At 42.3% G+C, this 22982-nt stretch overlaps 1 protein-coding gene across 3 annotated transcripts in view; it reads left to right on the top strand.

Moving 5' to 3' along the window:
• The window catches only part of LOC139380518 (tensin 1b), a 291929-nt gene that overhangs the window by 50713 nt on the left and 218234 nt on the right, over positions 1-22982 (top strand). The window contains exon 1 of one of the 3 annotated variants that reach the window (XM_071123244.1): positions 1281-1431. The exons of the other annotated variants lie outside the window; for them this stretch is intronic. Coding sequence (XP_070979345.1) covers positions 1417-1431 — 15 coding nt within the window. The 5' untranslated portion in view covers positions 1281-1416. Of the gene's footprint in view, positions 1-1280; positions 1432-22982 lie in introns of those variants that run through there. 3 annotated transcript variants of the gene reach the window in all.

A 22982-nucleotide genomic window follows, 5' to 3' on the forward strand; every position in this document is an offset into this window, starting at 1 on the left:
CAAGCCGACCTGAATGTTAGCACTGTGTCGTGCCGCTAACTCATCTCACACTCAAGTTCCAACAAATGTGTCAGGTTGAAACGTTTTCAATTTAGCGCCTGCTATAACGCAAAGGGTGACCCTAGCCTGCCTGGCCCCTCATTGGCTCCTGGCTGTGCACCTGACCTCTTCACCCCACCCCATCCCTGGTTCTGCTGACCATCACACTCTATATTCTCCCAATCTATATGTTTCACTCTTTGAATACTCCAAAATAAATGTCTTTGACTTTATTGTGTAAATCCTTTACAGTTTTAAATGTATCCATTTTTGTTTCAACATAGCGATGGAAAAAAAATACATATTTCTTTCATATCTATAACGTAGTATGTGAAAAGGTTTAAAAGGTCAGTTAAAATTAACTAATGGGTTTCTGTTTTGGTCTCTCAACTACAGCTGTTACTCTATCACATTTGGAGACCCTTCTCTCAGATCCCCTATCCATAGCATTTCTGGGTCATTCCTCTCTCACACTCTCAGCTTTAGACCTTGCCTCTAAATCCTGCGAAGAGTACCACGCCCGTATTGCCACTAAATCACACACAAAAGGTTATGTGTCTATACCTAATGGATTGAAGGTAAATCTATTCTTTACCATAATGAACTGACCGTAAATGAGCTGTGGTCAACAAACAGTGTGGTGAGATATGGAGAGCTCAGTCTTGGCAGGCTGGAAAGGTTTCCATGTTCTGTCAATAATCAACAAGGACTTGACGCGTCCTGGGGAGCAGGCTACCGCCTCCCCACCAGCCACAGGTTAAACAGTGACCTTGGCCCAAAACATAAAGGAAAGAACAACAGCTCCTACTGGACTCACTCTGCAGGTCGCTCCATGGTGTGATCCCCGAGAGTGAGACAACATTTCCACTGCCCTGTGCGTGTTGTGTGTGTATGTGCAAGCATGCCTGTGTGTGTGTGTGTGTGTGTGTGTGTGTGTGTGTGTGTGTGTGTGTGTGTGTGTGTGTGTGTGTGTGTGTGTGTGTGTGTGTGTGTGTGTGTGTGTGTGTGTGTGTGTGTGTGTGTGTGTGTGTGTGCGTTAGTATGAGTGTATGTGTGTGTGTGCACGCTTGTGCCTGTGTGTGGGTGTGAGCGTGCGAGTGTTTCGGTCTTTCTGTCTGTGTGTGAGAGTGAGTGTGTGTGTGTGTGTGTGTGTGTGTGTTTTCTCTTTCCCAGTCTAACAATGCAGCTCAGGAAATATGTCAGGATAAAGGCTAGACTGCCAGGCTCTGTCTCTCAGTTCAGTTTGTGTTACTAGAGGGACTATGGCACAGTCCCCGTGAGCTCCAGGCAAACCTAATTAAATATTCTGGACCTTACCTGGTTCTGGACCTAAGAGAGGAGTGGTTGTCCTATAAGTTTCCCATTGAAAGCTCTGCAATGTCCTTCTGGCTGGTGAGTGCTCTGTTAACCACTTTGGACCTAGAGGAGGGTCAGGGGTTGAATCCCTCTCGAGAGTGCTGCATTCAGTCAGTAAACAACTAGAGAGAAACTGCAGCACGGTTTTGCATAACATTTAATCCAATGTTTTAGACAAGGACTTTCCATTTGCAGATCAGCAACAGGGGATTTTAATGATTGGATATTGAAGTAACAGCTCTTTGAAAGTTCTTTGAAGTAATCTAAATGAGGTCTCAGGATGTTAAAATGAGGACATTTGTCGTTTTGTTCAAGATTGTGTCACTGGACAGCTTATCTCATTTAGTGTCATCATATCTTTCCATATTAGTTCAATAATGAGTTAAAAACTTCTATGCTTTGCAGACATACAGTACATGTAACAAAAGGCTTACCAGGTTGTTAACATGTTTGCAGACTTATTTGCAATACTTTGATGTATCTCACGACTTGCCTATGACTTGCCCAGCTCCCATTAATTAACAGTTAAAAGTATATTTGTCAAAGAAAGTGGGTGAGGAATCTCTCATTTGATTTAGAACTATGTTAGAGTCAAGTGCTCAAACAAAGGCTTGGTTGTGCAGTTTTAAAGCCATGGAGATAGAAGATACTGTATATGGTTCTGTCTCTTTCCTCGAATAAGTTTGAGAGGTCTGTGTCTCCGCTGCCCATCTCAACCTTCTTCAAGCTCTGGAGTAAGGACCCTGTCATGGTTGAGTTGACATACAAAGACAGAGTTTTGTGCACTCAGAGAAACAATAGGACTGGTTCCAAAATGTGATAGGATTTTCTTTTGAATTTTGATGTGTTTTTATTGGAATCCTGTATGATTTTTTTGTCTTGGGTAAACATTATTATTTTGTATTTATTTTTAAAGGAGACCAGAGTTATTATTATACATTTTTTGTCAGGACAGATTGGGAGAGTACAGACAGGAAGACAGCTATAGAGAGGGGTACAGAAAGTGGTTAAGGGCACAGACAGTCGGCTGAGGGGGCTTAAGTTGTCCGGAGTCGGGTGCCCAGACCGCTAAACCAGAATAAAATCCTATATGGGTCCAATAAAACTGGTTCCAAAATCTGATAGGATTTTTCTATTGGATTCCTGTATTGGAATCTTATATGATCCTATAAGATAAAACCATATAGGATAGAATCCCATTAGAGTTTAATAGGTCACGTAAACATGGTTCTCTCGGGATATGTCGTCTGCGTCGGTACAGCCACTGGGTTTCTTCATGTGTCGCACCGACAGAAATAAACATCTCTCTGGGTAGAAAAAGGGCGGGGGTGTATGCTTCATGATTAACGACTCATGGTGTAACCATAACAACATACAGGAACTCAAGTCCTTCTGTTCACCAGACCTAGAATTCCTTACAATCAAATGCCAACCTTATTATCTCCCAAGAGAACTCACTCTAGTTATCGTCACAGCTGTGTATATACCCCCTCAAGCAGATGCAATGATGGCACTCAAGGAACTTCACTGGACTCTATGTAAACTGGAAACCATATATCCTGAGGCTGCATTTATTGCAGCTGGGGATTTTAACAAAGCAAATTTGTGAACAAGGCTACCTAAATTCTATCAGCATATTGATTGCAGCACCCGCACGGGCAATACACTGGACAATTGCTACTCTAACTTCCGCGATGCATTCAAGCCCCCCCCCCCCCCCCCCCCTCCTCCCTTCGGCAAATCCGACCACAACTCCATCTTGCTTCTACCGTCCTATAGGCAGAAACTCAAACAGGATGTACCGGTGACTAGAACCATTCAACGCTGGTCTGACCAATCGGAATACACGCTTCAAGATTGTTTTAATCACACAGACTGGGAAATGTTCTGGGTAGCCTCAGAGAATAATATTGATCTATACGCTGACTCTGTGGGTGAGTTTATAAGGAAGTGCATTGGAGATGTTATACCCACTGTCACTACCAAACCTACGCTAACCAAAAACCATGGATGGATGGCAGCATTCGCGCATAACTGAAAGCACGAACCACCGCATTTAATCATGGAAATATGGGAATATGGCCGAATATAAACTGTGTAGCTGGCTGGTGTGTTTACGGACATATTCAATTGCTCCCTATCCCAGTCTGCTGTTCCCACATGCTTCAAGATGGCCACCATTGTTCCTGTACCAAAGAAGGCAAAGATAATTGAACTAAATTACTCACTCACTTCTGTCATCATGAAGTTCTTTGAGAGACTAGTCAAGGATCATATCACCTCCACCTTACCTGCCACCCTAGACCCACTTCAGTTTGCATACTGCCCCAACAGGTCCACAGACGATGCAATCGCCATCACACTGCACACTGCCCTATCCCATCTGGACAAGAGGAATACCTATGTAAGAATGCAGTTCATCGACTACAGCTCAGCATTCAACACCATAGTACCCTCCAGGCTCATCATTAAGCTGGAGTTCCTGGGTCTCAATCCCGCCCTGTGCAATTGGGTCCTGGACTTTCTGACGGGCTGCCCCCAGGTGGTGAAGGTCGGAAACAACATATCCATTTTGCTGACCCTCAACACTGGCTGGCTGTATGTTACAGATGGACAATTGAGAGCATCCTGTTGGGCTGTATCAGCGCCTGGTACGCAACTGCACCGCCCTCAACCGCAAGACTTTCCAGACGGTGGTTCGGTCTGCACAACGCATCACTGAGGGCAAACTGCCTGCCCTCCAGGACACCTACAGCACCCGATGTCACAAAAAGATCATCAAGGACAACAACCACCTGAACCACTGCCTGTTCACACTGCTACCATCCAGAAGGCAAGGTCAGTACAGGTGCATCAAAGCTGGGGCCGAGAGACTGAAAAACAGCTTCCATCTCAAGGCCATCAGACTGCGAAACAACAGTCACTAACTCAGAGAGGCTGCTGCCTACATAGAGACTCAAATCATTGGCCACTTTAATAAATGGATCACTAGTCACTTTAAACAATGCCACTTTAATAATGTTTGCATATCTTACATTACCCATCTCACATGTATATACTGTATCTCATACCATCTATTGCATCTTGCCTATGCCGCTCAGCCATCATTCATCCATATATTTACATGAGATGTTGTGCATTCTAAGGGGAAACCAAACAAAAAACCCAGTGTTATTGTAACATTGTATGTATTATCGTGGTCATATTGTGCTGTCTTTTAATTCAAAGACAAGAAGTTGCATGAATAACAATCAAATCAAATAACATAAGTGAGTGTTTTATTGAAAAATGTGTCCTGTACTGGTGGTCATACTACAATTGAACTTGCAGCCTTGAATCAATCCCATATTGTGGTGGTGAATAAAACCGAAATGAATATAGGACTGTTCTGATTGGGGTGACAAAATCCTACAAGACATCAAAAATCCATATGATCCAATAGAATTCCAATAGGATAGAGGTGATACAAAATCCTATAGGATTCAATAGGATTCATTTTGATTTCCAATAGGAAAAAAAGTAGTCCAATAGGATTCCCGATAGGATTCTGATAGAGGTGACATAACATCCTATAGGATTGTGAGAATCTTCTATTGGAAAACATTTTGGACTAGGGTGGAGCAGGATTGTGAATTCAGCATAGAGTATATTGTAGGTGCTTGGTCCGACAGTTAAATGTTTTTGTTTTAGCCATCCATGCTCATGGGTCTGTTTTAGATGTATTCACCCCTTGCATTTCTTTCATTCCAGGTCACAGTGCTTGACTCACATAGAAGTCCATTTCCAGTTAGGGCTCATGGTACAGAGCCCCTCAACTGGAGCATTTCTCTATCAACAGGCTGGGTAGGATGTCTTAGCTCAGGGGTGCGTAACTGCAAAGGGTACAGTCACAATTGCCACCTCTTGTGACCACTGTCAGTGTCAGCTAACATTAGGGCTGACCAGCAAGACAAAACAATAGCCCCGCCTTTACCCTGTGGTTAGTGTGGTATGCTGGCTCATGACAGGTAATGTGACCTCAAATCAAAAACAGCAACACGGTCATGTGACCTCACTTCCTGTCTGATATTTCTTGATAAGAGAACACACAGATATGATTCAAAAATATATATTTTTTTGTAGATGGTTTGCAAACACAATTTCATTGGTTGGTCAATACAGAATGGTGATGGATATTTTCTTACATAGGGGGAAATTCTGAACATGATCACAAAAACAATTTTTGTCACCCACATTTCTGACTGGGTGACTGATGTACAATGCAGTTGATATTTTATTGGAGATATGTGTTGAAGGTACTGTAGCCTACATGGTGTGTTGACCTCAAATCGTCTAACTCTCTGTCTCTCCCTCCCTTCACTCTGTCTCTCCCTCCCTCTCTCTCTCCTCTTCCCCTGTCACTCTGCGAGGCGGCTGAACGGCTAATTACTTTATGGACCCAGGGAAAGTAATAACTGCTGGGTTCAGAAGGGGTCTTTCTCTGGCCCCCTTGGAAGTGACCCTGGAGAAGTCCTCCCTAAGTCCTTCACCTCTGTTTGTACATAAGAGGAAGCCCTCATTAGATTCCCCCCTCCATCAGTGTCACAATGGTATGTCCCATTTAGGATTATAATTTTGTAATTGGATTATATCTGGTTCACAAAGAGCTCCCTTGGTCGCTGTGCCTTTGGGGACTTATTCAATGCAGATAGGATCTGTTTTGTTTTGTGCGAAGCTTTTACAGAACCATGCATGACACAGTGATGTTTAGTAGTCATAGGGTTTTTCATTTGCTTTGATATAAGCAAGTTGTCAGTCAACTATCAGTGAAATGTAGCATGAGTGATATCACCACTCGCTGCAGTCATTGTGTCTTGGTGACAACATAGTAGGATTGACTGACATACAGTACAAAGCCTCTGCATTGAAACAGTGGTGTAGGGGATCCCTCTCTTGATTCCCCCAGTCAGCCAGCACTATAGTCCAAACACAGGCATGCATTCCCTTCGGAGCACCTCCCAGGCTTCTCTCAACAACAATGGCTGGGCTTCAATGGAGATTGGTGCGGAGGGGGCAGCCGTGATGCGTCCCTCAGGGCCTTTCATCATGCTGCTGCCGCTCACGCCCATCTAAGTGCCTGGTGGTCAGCTTTCATGAGGGACTTGATGATTAGCTTTGGCCATTTTGGTTGACACTTGCTGCTCAGGTGACTCAGGCTGGAATGCCTCTAAGTAAGTTGAAATGTTCCGGATATTTTTTTTATGGAGCTACAGTAGAAGTTAATAAAAAATCTATTGCCTAGAACCCCTCAGACTTTTGACATTATTGGCCAATACATGATGGAGCACCTAGGGAATATACTTTCAGAATTTCTTAAGAATTTTTCCTTCCTTAGAGGCCTTAACACGAACACCATTTCAGCCCCAAAGATGGGTATCTTTCTATGATGAAAACTGACAAAATGTCTCGACTCATTGAAACCTCATACAGGAGATCTTGGACCTTGTTTTCATTTCCCCCTCCTTTTTTCTCCTTTCTTGTCGTTCCCTTTCTTTCCCATTTTCAACTCTACTGTACAAGTCCTTAATTTTGGGAACAAAGCACAGCCAATTAGGACGTAATTAAGTCCACCACAGAGCCCACGCTGGACCACTTCTGGGGCCGTGCCTTTGCAGTCCCATCCAATCCTCAGTCTCCCCTCTCTGTTGCTGGTCTCTCATGCCTGCTTAACGAGTGTAAATGAAAGGGTGGGACAGCAGCCATTTTGGAATCTGCATGTCCTTTATCTTTCCTCAACAGGAGACACAAAACATTTCACGTGATAAGGCTGTGGTATCGCAGTATTGTGTTCCGTAGTTAGACATGAAACCTATCCCTGCCTGAGGTGTAGCCTAGTCAGAGAATCAGGCGGTGATGTCACAGATTCCCAGGAGGCCCTTGTGGCTCTTTGTTCCACTCCCTAGGGGTTAGTGGAGTAAATTGTAGGGATTAGTGGGATTTTGTTTGAGAGGGTACTTCATTGTACCCCTGCCACCTCTCTTAGCATTCTACCCTGCAGACCCCCCAATCTGCCCCACATTATATGTTTTCTGGCCCTATGTCCCCCCTCATTCACCCCTCACTCTCTCCAACTGAACAAAAGTAGAGTGTTTTGTTTGGGATCCCGGTATTGGATGGTGAAAAGGCTGGAATTAGTCTTGTTGCTTGTACAGAGGCATCTATATGCGTACTTAAGATAGAAAGAGGTTGTTTTTGGAGCCCTCACAAATGGCGAAATGAAAATTGTTATTTAATTCCGACCGTCTTTCTGTCACATGTACACATTTTGCAGAGCCGTCAATCCTCAAAATGGGCTTCAGGATGAATAAAGGGAGGGAAAGGGTTAATTGCATACATTAATCACAGACACTTTGAGGACTGGGGCACCGGCGAGTTAATTCCAAACCTAAAGTAATTGGGACATTAAATAAAATATTCACCCTGTCGAATGTAATTAATTTGGATTTAAACTGAGCTTTACCATTGCAGGGCTTGGTTTGAAATGCTTCCATTTAGACAGTGATATATGAGTAGCATATGGGGCTCTTTAACTAGCCTGAGTATGCACAACACACCACATGATGTCATTGGAGCACAGACTTACCTCACAACTCTTGTATTGGCAGGTGAATTATGGGGGAAATTATATCTCAGCGGGACGCTTTATCACCGGGCGGTCCTAAATCAGTCGCTGTGGTGGCGATTAGCAGGCCCGGGAAAAACTCTTATGGGAAACCTTGGGATAGGTTCTGCAATTGGATGAGGGAATTCCTTGTCTGGGCACTGCTGGTTTAAGTGGTAACTTGTCTCTAGTGGCTAAATTAAATAGTTGTGGTTTGCTCTGTGATAGTGGCATCTCCTTTCACGGCACAGATCAAATCAAATCCAATTTTATTGGTCACACACATATTTAGCAGGTGTTATTGGGTGTAGCGAAATGCTTGTGTTCCTACTTCCAGCAGTGCAGTAATATCTAACAATTCACAACAATACACGGAATTAAGATGCAGCCTCTAAGGTGCAGGGATGAGTAACCGGGTGGTAGCCGGCTAGTGACAATGACTATCACAACCGGCCGTGATCGAAGGTCCCATTGGGCGGCACACTATTGGCCCAGCATTGTCCGTGTTAGGGTTTGGCCGGGGTAGCCCGCCATTGTAAATAAGAATTTGTTCTTAACTGATCACCCTAGATAAATAAAGGTTAAATAAAAATATAAAGTTCAGGGCAGGGCACTGGTTGGAGGCCGGCTAGTGATGGCTATTTAACAATCTGATGGCCTTGAGATAGAAGCTGTTTTTCAGTCTCTCGGTCCCAGCTTTGCTGCACCTGTACTGACCTCACCTTCTGGATGATAGCAGGGTGAACAGGGAGTGGATCGGGTGGTTGATGTCCTTGATGATCTTTTTGGCCTTACTGTGACATCGGATGCTGTAGGTGTCCTTGGAGGGCAGGCAGTTTTAGATGATTGCGATGACAAGACAGTTAGCATTCATATATGTTTCACCCACCAAACCAGCAGCTGTGACCACACCTCTCCCACCTTCTTCCAAAACACCATCATCCACTTCCCTTTACATTCTCACTGGAACAATGGTCCCCCAATTCCCCCAGCCTCTTGGCTGGTTTCCCAGAACAGGCTTGGCTTTACCTTAGCTAAAGTGAAACTGTGTGTCCAGAACCCATTGTTTTCCCCTCTGGGGAGACAGGAAGTGTGCAGCATTCAGCACAGTGTCCTGTTCCCTTCTCCGATGCCTCTCTCTGTCTCCTTGCCAGCATTGTGTGATCGCTCCTACTGTATCCCCGGTCCTTATTGCATTACATTCCCTGCACAGCATACCTGATGTAGATCACGTTTTTTGTTATAAAGTAGTCTTCAGTTGTACATATTGGGATATCTACACTGTAGCTTCATGCTAGTTTTCTATCATGTGAGGAGAGTGCTTCACATCTCTCCTTAAATGGTGGATAATATTCAGATTCAGAAAACTTGAATGTCCCCAGAGAGGCAATTCATTTTGCAGCAGTCATAAAATATATCACATTAAAAGCACCGCCATATATATATATAGGAGCGGAGATCCACCTTAACACAGGGGTTATCCAACAAAGTGCTCCCTACTAAACCTGAAGGCTCTCTTCACTAATGTCCTCCCTGTAAAGAAAACAGGACAATATCCTGTGTGTGGTTGAATGACAGATGTGGAGAGCTGGAACAAAAAGGCTTGGCCATTGATTGATATATCTGGAATTTTCTTTCTCTCCAACTAAGAGTTTGTGTCCTTCAGTGGAACAGACACAGTACTAGTGTTATAAACTGTACATGTAGCTCAGCAGGTTTGATGCAAGTGTGGCCAAATTTATTTAAAAAAAAATGCACATTAAAGTTATTCTATTCTGTTTGTGGGTGGGTGTGTTTGTGCACGTGTGCTTCAAGCCCTTTCTAAGTTACTTTCCCAAAAGTAGAAGCTGTTTTGTTTTGCCCCAGTATCTAGTCAGTTACAGACCAGTAAATTACAATTTCTTTGGGACTCTTTATACAATTGAGTGAGTGAACTTTGCCTCAATATCTGTCTGCATGTCACGCCCTGACCTTAGAGATCCTTTTAATTCTCTATTTGGTTAGGTCAGGGTGTGACTAGGGTAGTTTTTTCCCACCTGTTGTTTGTGGGATCTTGTTTTTGTGTAGCTGCCTGTGAGCAGCCCAGAACGTCACGTTTAGTTTTCTTCTATATTCTTTTTGGTGAGTTGCATATTTATTAAACAAGTGGAACTCTAAGTATGCTGCGCCTTGGTCCATTCATTCAGACGAACGTAACACTGCAGCCATTGTATTGGTGCAGTCACCCTTCATAATGCTGCATATCACTCCAGCTGGCTGGCAAGGACTTCTAGGACATCTCATTACATCATTTGATAAAAATATTCTGTGTAGCTTAATTGTTTATCTACATTTGATCAATTATTTCCCTACATAAACTGTCTCCACACACTGTATGTGGTGTATCTACATACAACCAGAGGCACCGCCAGTGACCAAGCCTTAGTATGCCCGCCATCCTCCTTTACTCCCAATTACTGAACTCCCCTCCTCCTCCCCTTTTCTTATCACAGTGAGTGTCTATCGTTCCGTTCGGCTGTTCACTCTCCCTCTCCCCCGCCCATTCCCCTCTTCTCTCCTCCTTCTTCCATGAATGGAGAGAGCAGCATCCAGACAGAGAGAGAATGAGGGCGAGAGAGAGTGTTCCTAAGCAGGGATGCTGTATGGTTGCTAGGCTTGGAAAGCTGAAGTTGGATGGGACCATGCCATGTGTGGTTCTGGCCTCCTCACTCGTAAAGATGGCCTCCATTCCATTTTAGGAGAACATCTAGGTGGCTGAAGCCCAGGAAGGTGATACTTTTTTCGGGGAACGGATGTAAGACCTACTCCCATCTCCTCCACAGCTAGCTGAGAGCTGGATGGTTCCTGTGAGCGTTGTATCACAGGAAATCTGAAATTAGATCGAGCGAGAGAGCGAGAGATAGCGAAGAAGTGTGGTAGAGGACAGAGGAAGGAGGAGGTGAGGACGATGGCTGGACTAGGCTGGTGTCTGGCCACGGTCCTCAGTTGGGGGAAGTTCTTCTTCTCCTGCCTCTTTCCCTTTAGGAGGATAAGGAAAGACAAGGTAAGCTTACATCACTTGGTTAGGCTGCATAATGAAAGGATGTGATGTCATTTTGCAACTCAGCTCAGCTATTTCGTGTACGAGTGACGTTATCACTGTAACGTTGCTGTCATGAAATACAGACATTGTGAACACAAGTCAGGGTTGTGAATGTTGTATTACACTAGCAAGGTAGCAGTTACAATGTTATCCAAGCTACAATGCTATTGGATGTGGTATGTTTGCTGGCAGGAATATAGCAGGTGAAATTTCAAGTGGAAAAAGTGTATGAAATCCAATCGATCAAACAATCCAGGACTTTTTCATCTGAATGGGCTGAAATAGGAATATGTAGTATGCTTTATGATGTTTACTATTTGAAAGTGTGTCACCTATTGTGCCACACAGTTCCCTTCTCTTTATCGTGCCTTCCCAGTTTTTCTGGCTGGCTGTCTGGCTGTCTGTCTGTCTGTCTGGCATCTCTGGAAACAATGGTTGTGTGTATGCCAGTAGCAGCAGAGCTGCCCAGGAAATGTGCACCGATGGTAGAATGGATGATGAGGGAGGGACAGAGGAGATAAGGAAATCAGAATCAGTCACATGGGCACGCGCACACACACAAACGCACACACACAAACAGGACCATGGGGCCAGGATATTGCCTGGAATCAGTTTCACCAGGGAACCTTGCCAGATAGTCTGTGCTTTGCTGAACAGAGTCATTATCCCTGTGCATGTAGCCACCACTCAATGTCCATAAGCACACACACACACACACACACACACACACACACACACACACACACACACACACACATACACAGTAACCCCCCCCCACACACACACACACACACACACACACACACACACTTAATTAAGGCAGGAAGCTTTTCTGTCCCTGGCAGGCTGTCGGGACATGGAGAGGGATTGTGAGGCGGACCAGGGTTCTTAGCGAGCACTTCTCTCTTGCCCGGACATCAATCTTCCTCCATTGGCATTTTGATAGCGCAGCATGCTGTTCCCCCTCTGTGGTTATCATTGTGGAAGACTAAGCACTTTTCCTCTCATTTAACTAATGTCCCCACGGCCCATAAATTCCGAGCGAGTCACACACTCTGCACAGCCAAAGAATAAAACTGATATCTATGCTCCATTTGATGAATGGGCCCTTTTTGGTCTTTCTTACTCCTGAGAGAAAATATTGAGCAGATGTTTGATTCCCTTTTCAGTTGGTGCATATTTACTTCAGATGTATCCATCTCAGTTTGGACAGAAGGAATTATTGGAGATAGATTCATTTAGATGGTTATTGCTTTCTTGGACATTGTATTTCTGGATGAATAGTCTTACAGAACAGAAAGATTGACCTTAGCATTTTTAGTATGTGTATGTCAGTGGAGGCTCCTCAGAGAAGGATGGGATAGACCATCCTCCTCAGAGAATTAATTTTTTTTGTGAAACATTAAATGAGTTTGCCTTTTTAGATAAAACTATACTAAATATTTTCACGTCACCAAATAATTGATTAAAACAAACTGTTTTGCAGTGAAGGTCTACAGTAGCCTCAACAGCACTCTCTGGGATAGCACCATGGTGTAGCCAGAGGACAGCTAGTTTCCGTCTTCCTCTGGGTACACTGACTTCAATACAAAACCTAGGAGGCTCAAGGTTCTCACCCCATTCCATAGACTTACACATGAATTATGACAACTTCCGGAGGATGTCCTCCAACCTATCACAGCTCTTGCAGCATGAACGGACATGTTGTCCAGCCAATCAAAGGATCAGATAATTAATCTAGTACTTAAATCATTAAGCTACAGCTAGCTAGCACTGCAGGGCATAACATGTGGTGTGTAGTTGATTCAGAGAGAAAGACAATAGTTGAACAGTTCTGAACAAATTAACTTCTTCAAAAATGAAGGAGAAGCAAGAGTTTAGCCTACTCAAACACCCGGCTCAAACAGAGACAGGTGTTATGTTAGTTATCTGGCTATGGCTATCCAACACTGGAACTCTTCCAAGTGAAGGTAATTATTAATTTATTGCCAACGGGGCTCTCCAATGTAACTACTAAACTGCTTGCTGTACACTCTACTGCATGACTGTAGCGGGTTTACTAATGCATTAGTTCTAGAAGCTATGTTGACTATATCGTTACTTAACAATAGAACCACCATAGGCCAACGGCCACTGACGTTTGATTATGTAAATAAAAAATATGACTTTTTTATCGGGCTCTAAAACGTTGGCGCCAATGCGTCTCTCTCTCTCCTCACTGAATGAATGACAAATGGATGAGTGGGCGATTATTATACATGTTACTTGTTGTTACATGTTACTTCACAATTTAATTTAAATTAGGCCTAACTGAATGATAAGGACAGTGAAGGTGGCAGGTAGCCGAGCGGTTAAGAGCGTTGAGCCAGTAACTAAAAGGTTGCTGGTTCAATTAGGTGAACTAGGTGAAAAATCTGTCGATGTGCCCTTGAACAAGGCACTTAACCCAAGCCGCTCTGGATAAGAGGCTGTGAAGAGGTTGATTTAATTTAGAAAGTCAATAGTGTAATAATGAGTTTGTGTTATGCAGATTTATCAGCTTTGGCGCTCATGTTTACAACACATAATTTGACCGCGCGACTTGCGAGTTGATATAGTTTTTATTTTACGTTTTACTTTGTAAAAATAATCTGTTACAGGACTGTTTTATTTACTGTTACTCTATTACGAATCAAATTTATTGTAAGGGAAATGCTATCTATTGCAGTAGGTAGAGTAATGCACAACTTATCCTTGACTCTATCCAAGTTGACGAACAATGGGAATCAAACGATGCCAGCCAACTGAGTGAATGATACATGGATGAATGGGCGATAACTGTGTACATTACCTCAAAATAACTGAATGTTAAGGAGGGTAGAGAGGTTGATTTAATTGAATTTAATTTCCAACAACAGTGTAATGATGAGTTTGTGTTATGCCTATTTATCAACGTTGGTGCTCATGTTAATAATTCATATCCTTGACTCTATCCAAGTTGTAAACATAAACTATACCGAAACAAATTTCACACACAATAAGAGTTAGCCTATAGACAATATTACATTGACAATATTCTGATGAGTTATAGTATTATCGGCTGTTGTCAAATTTTAAATGAAGAGACGGGTGCATCTAATAATTGACAGATACAGGGAAAGGAGCATCACTTTCAAATCCTCCTTCAAAGTCACATGCAGGTAAACATTTTGGATTTCTATATAGTATCAGAAAGAGCATATTCTGCAGTTTCTATGACACTTACCTTTGTCAAATACCTCTCAAAATTCAAGAGGTGCAGTTCTATTTCCAAATGTCACTTTTTCCAAGAATACCTGTGCTGTCCATGTGTTCAGCACATGTCTACTGGTGTGGCAGCATTGCTCTGGCTACTAAGCAGACTAGTAACATAATAAACGAAACATTAGCTCGTCTGTTTTCTTTTAAATACATTTTCTTGTTTCCACAATGTTTCTTTAGACCTGTCAAAACAAAATTGTAATGGACTTATTTGAGATGGACTTAAACTAGTGGTTCTTCGTTTTTACTTGTAGCCTAGAGTAACATAAACTAATGACAATGCTATTACGTTCTTTGAAATGATAGTTTTCTAATGTTACCTAAGACCTTTATAAACAACCAAATTATTATTCTTCCAATAGCATATATCACGGTCACCACTGATAAATCCATGATAATCGAACATTTCAATAAGCATTTCTCAACGGCTGGCCATGCCTTCCTCCTGGCTACTGGACAATGTGCTAACTAACCTCCAAACGATCTTCAATGCTTTAATGCCATACAACCCTCCTTCCGTGGCCCCCAACTGCTCTTAAATGCTAGTAAACCAAATGCATGCTTTTCAACCGCTCGCTGCCCTCCCGTCCGACTAGCATCACCACCCTGGACGGTTCCGACCTAGAATATTTGGACAACTATAAATACCTAGGTGTCTGGCTAGACTGTAAGCTCTCCTTCCAGACTCATATTAAACATCTCCAATCCAAAATCAAATCTAGAATCGGCTTTCTATTTCGCAACAAAGCCTCCTTCACTCACGCCGCCAAACTTACCCTAGTAAAACTGACTATCCTACCGATCCTCGACTTCGGCGATGTCATCTACAAAATAGCTTCCAACACTCTACTCAGAAAACTGGATGCAGTCTATCACAGTGCCATCAGTTTTGTTACCAAATCACCTTATACCACCCACCACTGCGACCTGTATGCTCTAGTCAGCTGGCCCTCGCTACATATTCGTCGCCAGACCCACTGGCTCCAGGTCATCTATAAGTCTATGCTAGGTAAAGCTCCGCCTTATCTCAGTTCACTGGTCACGATAACAACACCCACCCATAGCACATGTTCCAGCAGGTATATCTCCCTGATCATCCCCAAAGGCAACACCTCATTTGGCTGCCTTTCCTTCCAGTTCTCTGCTGCCAATGACTAGAACGAATTGCAAAAATTGCTGAAGTTGGAGACTTTTATTTCCCTCACCAACTGTAAACATCAACTATCTGAGCAGCTAACCAATCACTGCAGCTGTACATAGTCCATCTGTAAATAGCCCACCCAATCTACCTACCTCATCCCCATACTGTTTTTATTTTATTTACTTTTCCGCTCTTTTGCACACCAGTATCTCTACTTGCACATCATCATCTGCTCATTTATCACTCCAGTGTTAATCTTCTAAATTGTAATTATTCGCTCCTATGGCCTATTTATTGCCTACCTCCTCTTGCACACACTGTATATATACTTTCTTTTCTCTACTGTGTCATTGACTTGTTTGTGAGAACTTGTTCTCAATTACCCTACCTGGAATTTTTTCTACCTGGAACTACCAGAATTTTCAAAAAAGGAGGGGGTAGAAGTAAGAGGTTAAATAAAGTGAGAAAAAAAATGAAAAAAAATGAAATGTATTTATTAGACTCTTAGAATGTTGATGTGTCATTGGCTAGAAGTGTCGAAATATGGCTTTAGGCCTACATTTTTTAGTACGAGTTTGTAGAAATATACAAAACATATCATTGACTCTTTCTACGCAAATTACCATTATTTCTGTTATGTTTTTACATGGATACATTTTCACAAATATTTTTTCATGCAATTAATGCTTTACAATTGCTTATGCATTGTTTATCAGGCCTTGGAGCTTATGTTTGCTGACTTTGCGTGTTGATATGCAACTGATGTGTATGCTAAATGGGATGCCCAGCAATGTTCTCAACGTTCTCTAGTGGGTACTTAAGGCTGAAAGGCCATGCGTTTCTAGGATTAATATGGTAACATCAATGTAGGCTGTGTTGTGTTTAACGGTTATGGTATAAAGGCTTGGCTTGGAAAGTTTTTTTTCACCTGGTTACAGACAGCTGTTGTGTTGTGCACTGAAGTCCACAAGCGAAGGGAAATGTGAAAGGAGGATAGTGCATAGATGTGAGAGGGAATTATACAATGAGCAAAGTGATCATGTTATTTGTATGTGGCTGCTATGAAAGTGAACTGTGTTTGCGTGCGATCAGGGTTGAATTCATTCTGCTGATTCTGTTGAAAAACATTTCTTAAACGGAAGCAAACTCTAATTTGCAACTGTTTGGACCCTAGCTCAGCTAGATGCAGGCAAGAGTGAACAAGGCGGTATTGCATATATCACTGTCTGTCACCTTGATTGCTAAAATTTTCTCTTGACCTGTGCAACTGCATTGTAAACTTTAATTCATAGGCTAGGTTGTAGCAACCTTATGTTGGATATAAGGGGAATTTGAGTATCATGTAGTAGCCTAAACCTATCAATGTTACATTGAGCAGGGTGAATGGCATATGAATGAGAATCATCCAATATACTGTAATAGAAATAAGGCCATGCTCATAAAAAAATATTGTCCTCCCTAATCTTAAACGGCAAATTAAATTAAATGAAATTGTATTTGTCACATGTGCCAAATACAAAAGGTGTAGACCTTACCGTGAAACGCTTACTGACGAGCCTTTAACCAACAATGCTGAGATTTGAAAAAGTAAGTAAAAAAGAAATGCTAATTAATCTAAAAGGAAAAATAGTAACACAATAAAATAACAATAACGAGGCTATATACAATGGGTGCCGGTACCGATTCAATGTGCAGGGGTACAGGTTAGTTGAGGTAATTGAGGTAATATGTACATGTAGGTAGGGGTAAAGTGACTATGCATACAAGATACACAGAGAGTAGCAGCGCGTATGTGAAGAGTGGCTAGGAATGTGAATGTGTGTGTATGTGGCGTCAATATTCAGTTGACCATGAATTGTTGCTAGCTTGACTCAGTAACATTGGTCTCAGTGAAGGGGCAGTAAATTGGTGTATCTTTCTGACAGAACACAATGTGTAATAACGGACAATCACAAGTTTAGCTTTCTTTCTTTATTTTCTTGAGATTAATAGAGGTGTGCCCCAGGGTTCCATTTTAGCTCCTGTGTTGTTCTCAATTGTAATTAATGATTTGGGAAATGGGATGCAACAAGCAACTGTATCATCTGTATCATCTGTGCTCCTTCTCTGGATGTTCTCCTTCTCTGGTTCAGGCTGTTGAAGAGCTCCAGACTGCTTTTCAGTCACTGCAATCTGGTGGCTTATCCATTGAAATGTGTCATCCTACAAATACCTAGGTATTTGGTTGGATGACACATTTCCTTCAAAGTTCATATGGATAATACTGTGAGGTAGCTTAAATTGAAATTGAAATTTATTTGCATCCCGCTTATGGCTAGAAAGAAGCCTTTTCAGGCCACTTTTCTCTCTGTAATTGATTATGGTTGACTTGTATATGCATGCAGGCTCCTCTGTCTTACAGAGACTGGAGTCTGTATATCATGCAGCCTTGCGCTTTATTACAAATGCCAAATCACTCAACCACCATTGCACATTGTACAAAATGGTGGGTTGAACCTCAATTTATATGCGCAGAAAGCTACATTTGTATGTCTTCATCTACAAAAACCCTTATGGGTAAATTTACCTCTGTTATCTGGTCTCCTTCACCACCAGCAGTTACCATACCCGGTTTGCTAGGTGGTTGCTACTTAAAGTCCCTAGGACTTTACAGTATTAGTCTGACTGCCTTCTCTTCTTGTGCACCAGAGGCATGGAATAGTCTACAATCCATGCTTCATCTGTATATGTTAGTGCCACTGAATGGAATATTCTACAATCCATGCTTCATCTGTATATGTTAGTGCCACTGAATGGAATAGTCTACAATCCATGCTTCATCTGTATATGTTAGTGCCACTGAATGGAATAGTCTACAATCCATGCTTCATCTGTGTATGTTAGTGCCACTGAATGGAATATTCTACAATCCATGCTTCATCTGTATATGTTAGTGCCACTGAATGGAATAGTCTACAATCCATGCTTCATCTGTATATGTTAGTGCCACTGAATGGAATATTCTACAATCCATGCTTCATCTGTATATGTTAGTGCCACTGAATGGAATATTCTACAATCCATGCTTCATCTGTATATGTTAGTGCCACTGAATGGAATATTCTACAATCCATGCTTCATCTGTATATGTTAGTGCCACTGAATGGAATAGTCTACAATCCATGCTTCATCTGTGTATGTTAGTGCCACTGAATTAATTTAAAACGTTGATGGGAGACTGTTACAGAAGAGTGTAAATGCTTTTTTTAGGCTGTATCATGTTGTTGTATTGTATTGTTGTATGTCTTATTCTGTAATGTATTGATTGTTGCTGCCTTCTTGGCCAGGTATCCCTTGTAAAAGAGACTCTGAGTCTCAGTTGGCTTTTCCTGGTTAAATAAAGATTAAATAAAAAAAGGTATGCATGAGTGTGAATGTTTTATGTGTGTGTGTGTGTGTGTATATGAGTGTTGGGGTGTTATGTGTGAGTGTGTGGTTATGTGTGAGTCCAGTGAGTGTACTTCCAGCCTGCGCAAGAGAGTCAGTGCAAAAAATGATAAGAAATAATAATAAAATATGGGAGTTAATGCAAATTGTCCAGGTAGCCATTTGATAAACTATTCAGCAGTCTTATGGCTTTGGGGTAGAAGCTGTTAAGGACCCCTTTGGTCCCAGACCTGGCACTCCGGCACCGTTTGCAGTGCGGTAGCAGAGAGAACGGTCTGTGACTTGGGTGGCTGTAGTCTTTGACCATTTTTAGGGTTTTCCTCTGACACCGCCTGGTATAGAGGTCCTGGGTGGCTGGAAGCTTGGCCCCAGTGGTGTACTGGGCCGTACGCACTACCCTCTGTAGCGCCTTGCGGTTGGATACCGAGCAGTTGTCATACGAAGCGGTGATGCAACCAGTCAGGATGCTGTTGATTGTGCAGCTGTAGAACTTTTTGAGGATCTGAGGTACCATGCCAAATATTTTCAGCCTCCTGAAGAGGAATAGGCATTTTCTTGCCCTCTTCACAACTGTCTTGGTGTGTTTGGACCATGATAGGTCCTTAGTGATGTGGACACCAAGGCACCTGAAGATCTTGACCCGCTCCACTACAGCCTCCTCGATGTGAATGGGGGCGTGCTCGGCCCTCCTTTTCCTGTATTCCACGAGCAGCTCCTTTGTCTTGCTCACATTGAGGGAGAGGTTGTTGTCCTGACAACACACTGCCAGGTCTTTGACCTCTTCCCTATAGGCTGTCTCATCGTCGTCGGCACCGACTGCCACTAGTGTATGTGATCCCTGTAGGAACGTCAGACAATGGAAATGCACCCCCACGATGTGCAGCTACAGTATGTTGTTGGTGCAGCTTTAGCCTGACAAAGAATACACTGACTTCGACATGAAGCTCCTTTTAATATCATCCCTTACCTCCATATGGACTGACTAGTATCTAGTCTTAGATAGATGTAATGTCTGCCAAGTTCCTCCATGCCTCAACAATTAATTGATTACAATGAGTTGAGTCTGAGCTACAGATTAGATTGTAAGCCACCTTCACTGACTTCAAGGCAGCAGTGAAAACTACGCCAATCTCCTTGTCTTAATTCCATCAAATCATTTGCAGTGATGCAAGCTCCTAAGAGCATGTGTGACACACCACCTGGATTCAGTCCTATGTATCTACATTTGAAATTGTGTTTTCACTTTGGGATAAAAGTAGATACTCAGAGCTAGGAAATGGTATGTCATACACTACTGTACAGTTGAGGAACAATGGGAAAGTAATTCTGCTTTGAAAGTTGATCCACTTGTAACCCCACTTTTGAGAAAATGGCCCTTGGATGTTTTGGTACACAAACTGGAGAGCTCTTCTTTGTCTACACCTATTCAGCATCGTTCACACCATCTTAAGCCTTAGCCCCACCAATCTCTTTAAGGATTCACATGTGAGGTCATGTGAGTAGTTTAGTAAACAACCAAAGGTTTCAAGACTAAAAGTTGTAAAAGTAGTAGCCGACAATAAGGAAAAACTCCAGGTAAAAATACAGTTTATCTAGTCCTTGGCCTATATCCTAATCTGACTTTGGTGCAGATCCTGTTGTTCTTCAAGTTACCGTCTCTGCTAAACACTATATCATATTAAATATCAGTTTATTTGTCACGTGCACAAGATACAGAAGGTGTAAATGGTACAGTGAAATGGTTACTTGCATTGTAGCAATATCAAAAACAGAACGTGTGCAGATAAAAATGTTTTATCATTATTACATGACGCTTACCCAGAAATCCCCCAGCCACATCTAGCTAAGTGGATGCGTCACTATTGTCTAGACATGTACACATGTTCATGACAAACAATAGATCTCTGTAATCACCCCCAGACACACCTGGCTAACTTCATGGGTCATGTAATCATCTGGCAAAGTGGAGTCTTTTGTTTAGACATGTAGCTAGCTTGCTAAACAATCAACCGGCATACTAGCTAAACAATCAACAGGCATAATACCAACTCATACTACTACCAATACAAACGCTTTCATAGCTGTAGTATGACTCTGTAGGTAGCTAAAGCTAACCAGCTAGATTCAATATTAGCTAGCTAACATTAGGCTATAACTAGCAATGCAAATATGTTTCTGATTCACATAATATTTCTACAGAGATCATACATGTAATGTTAGCTAGCGAGCCAGCAAGCTAAAGTTCGCTAAACTTGCAATGAAAACGACTTTCTGACAAAATTAGAAACGTATAATATCTGAAAATGTAGCTAGACTCCTAACTGTATACACGGCAGATTGGAATCATTTAACTTAGCGTTTTGTTTGTAGCTACATGTTGTTTGGTTGGCATTGTGTAAAGTCATTCCGGTTCACACTGACCGTGGCGTACGCAGAAAGTAGCCCATCGGGCCTCCCGAGTGGTGCAGCGGTCTAATGCACTGCATCGCAGTGCTTGAGGCATCACTACAAACCCGGGTTTGATCCCAGGCTGTGTCACAACTGGCCGTGACCGGGAGTCCCATAGGGCGGCACACAATTGGCCCAGTGTTGTCCGAGTTAGGGTAGTGTTTGGCCGGGGGGGTCTTTGCTTGGCTCATCACACTGCAGCGACTCTTTGTGGTGTGCCTACAGGCTGACTTCTGTTGTCAGTTGAGTGGTGGCCGGGTTAAGCGTGCGGGTGTTAAGAAGTGCAGTTTGGCGGGTCATGTTTCAGAGGATGCATGACTCGACCTTCGCTTCTCCCACGCCCGTTGGATATCACAAAATTGGGGAGAAAAAGAGGGTAAAAATAATAGTAACAAATAAAAAAGAAAGTAGCCATCACAACATTTTTTCAACTGATCTAACGATAGTGCCTGCTAAATTCAGGTTATCAATGTTGTTGAGATAAGTAGCAAATCTTTTGTAGTTTTCGATGTCTAACGTTATATCTTTCAAAAACGCTGTGGTAGAAAGGACTATCAACACATACTGACCAGCTCAAATTGTAGACAGAAGTCTACATGGCAGACCAATCCAAACATCATCTCCCGGCATGTCCAGCCGATCCATTATCTCAGCCAATGATGGCTAGTGGGAATGTTTGTGTCTATTTCTAGGCTCGTAATTTAACAAATTCATATTTATAGATGGAATACAAGTTTGTTATTAAGGCACATGAAAGTTCACATGTTCCAGAAAGCATTTCTGCCCAAAAAATGCATTTTGATAAAAAATACATCTTTAAATGCCTCTCCTGTGAAGTAGTGACATGCAACATATGCCTAGCTTCCTGAAACGGGTCGCACATGTGTGCAAACCAGATGCTCCGTTTTAAACTTGTTGCACTCAGACCTAGCTACTATAGTGCCTTCAGAAAGTATTCACACCCCTTGACTATTTCCAAATGTCGTTGTATTACAGCCTGAATTTGAAATGGATTCAATTGAGATGTTTTTTTCACTGGCTAACACACAATACCCCATCATGTCAAACTGGAATTTAGTTTTTACAAATTTTTACAAAATCATTACAAATTTAAATCTAAAATATTTGAGTCAATAAGTATTAAACCCCTTTCATTAAGGCAAGCCTTGATAAGTTCAGGAGTAAAAATGTTCTTAAGTCGCTGGACTCACTCTGTGTGCAAATACGTCATACCTGTACCCCACACATACAATTTTCTGTAAGGTCACTCAGTCGAGCAGTGAATTTCAAACACAGAATCAATCACAAATACCAGGGAGGTTTTCAAATTCCTTACAAAGAAGGGTACCTATTGGTAGTGGATGGGTAAAAAATAAAAAAGCAGACATTGAATATCCCTTTGAACATGGTGAAGTTATTAATTACATGTTGGATGGTGTATCAATACACCCAGTCACTACAAAGTTACAGGCGTCCTTCCTAACTCAGTTGCCAGAGAGGAATGCAACCTCTCAGGGATTTTATCAGGAGGCCAATGGTGACTTTAAAAAATTGACAGAGTTTAATGGTTG

The sequence above is a fragment of the Oncorhynchus clarkii genome, chromosome 22 (assembly GCF_045791955.1).
Source record: "Oncorhynchus clarkii lewisi isolate Uvic-CL-2024 chromosome 22, UVic_Ocla_1.0, whole genome shotgun sequence".
NCBI lineage: Eukaryota > Metazoa > Chordata > Actinopteri > Salmoniformes > Salmonidae > Oncorhynchus > Oncorhynchus clarkii.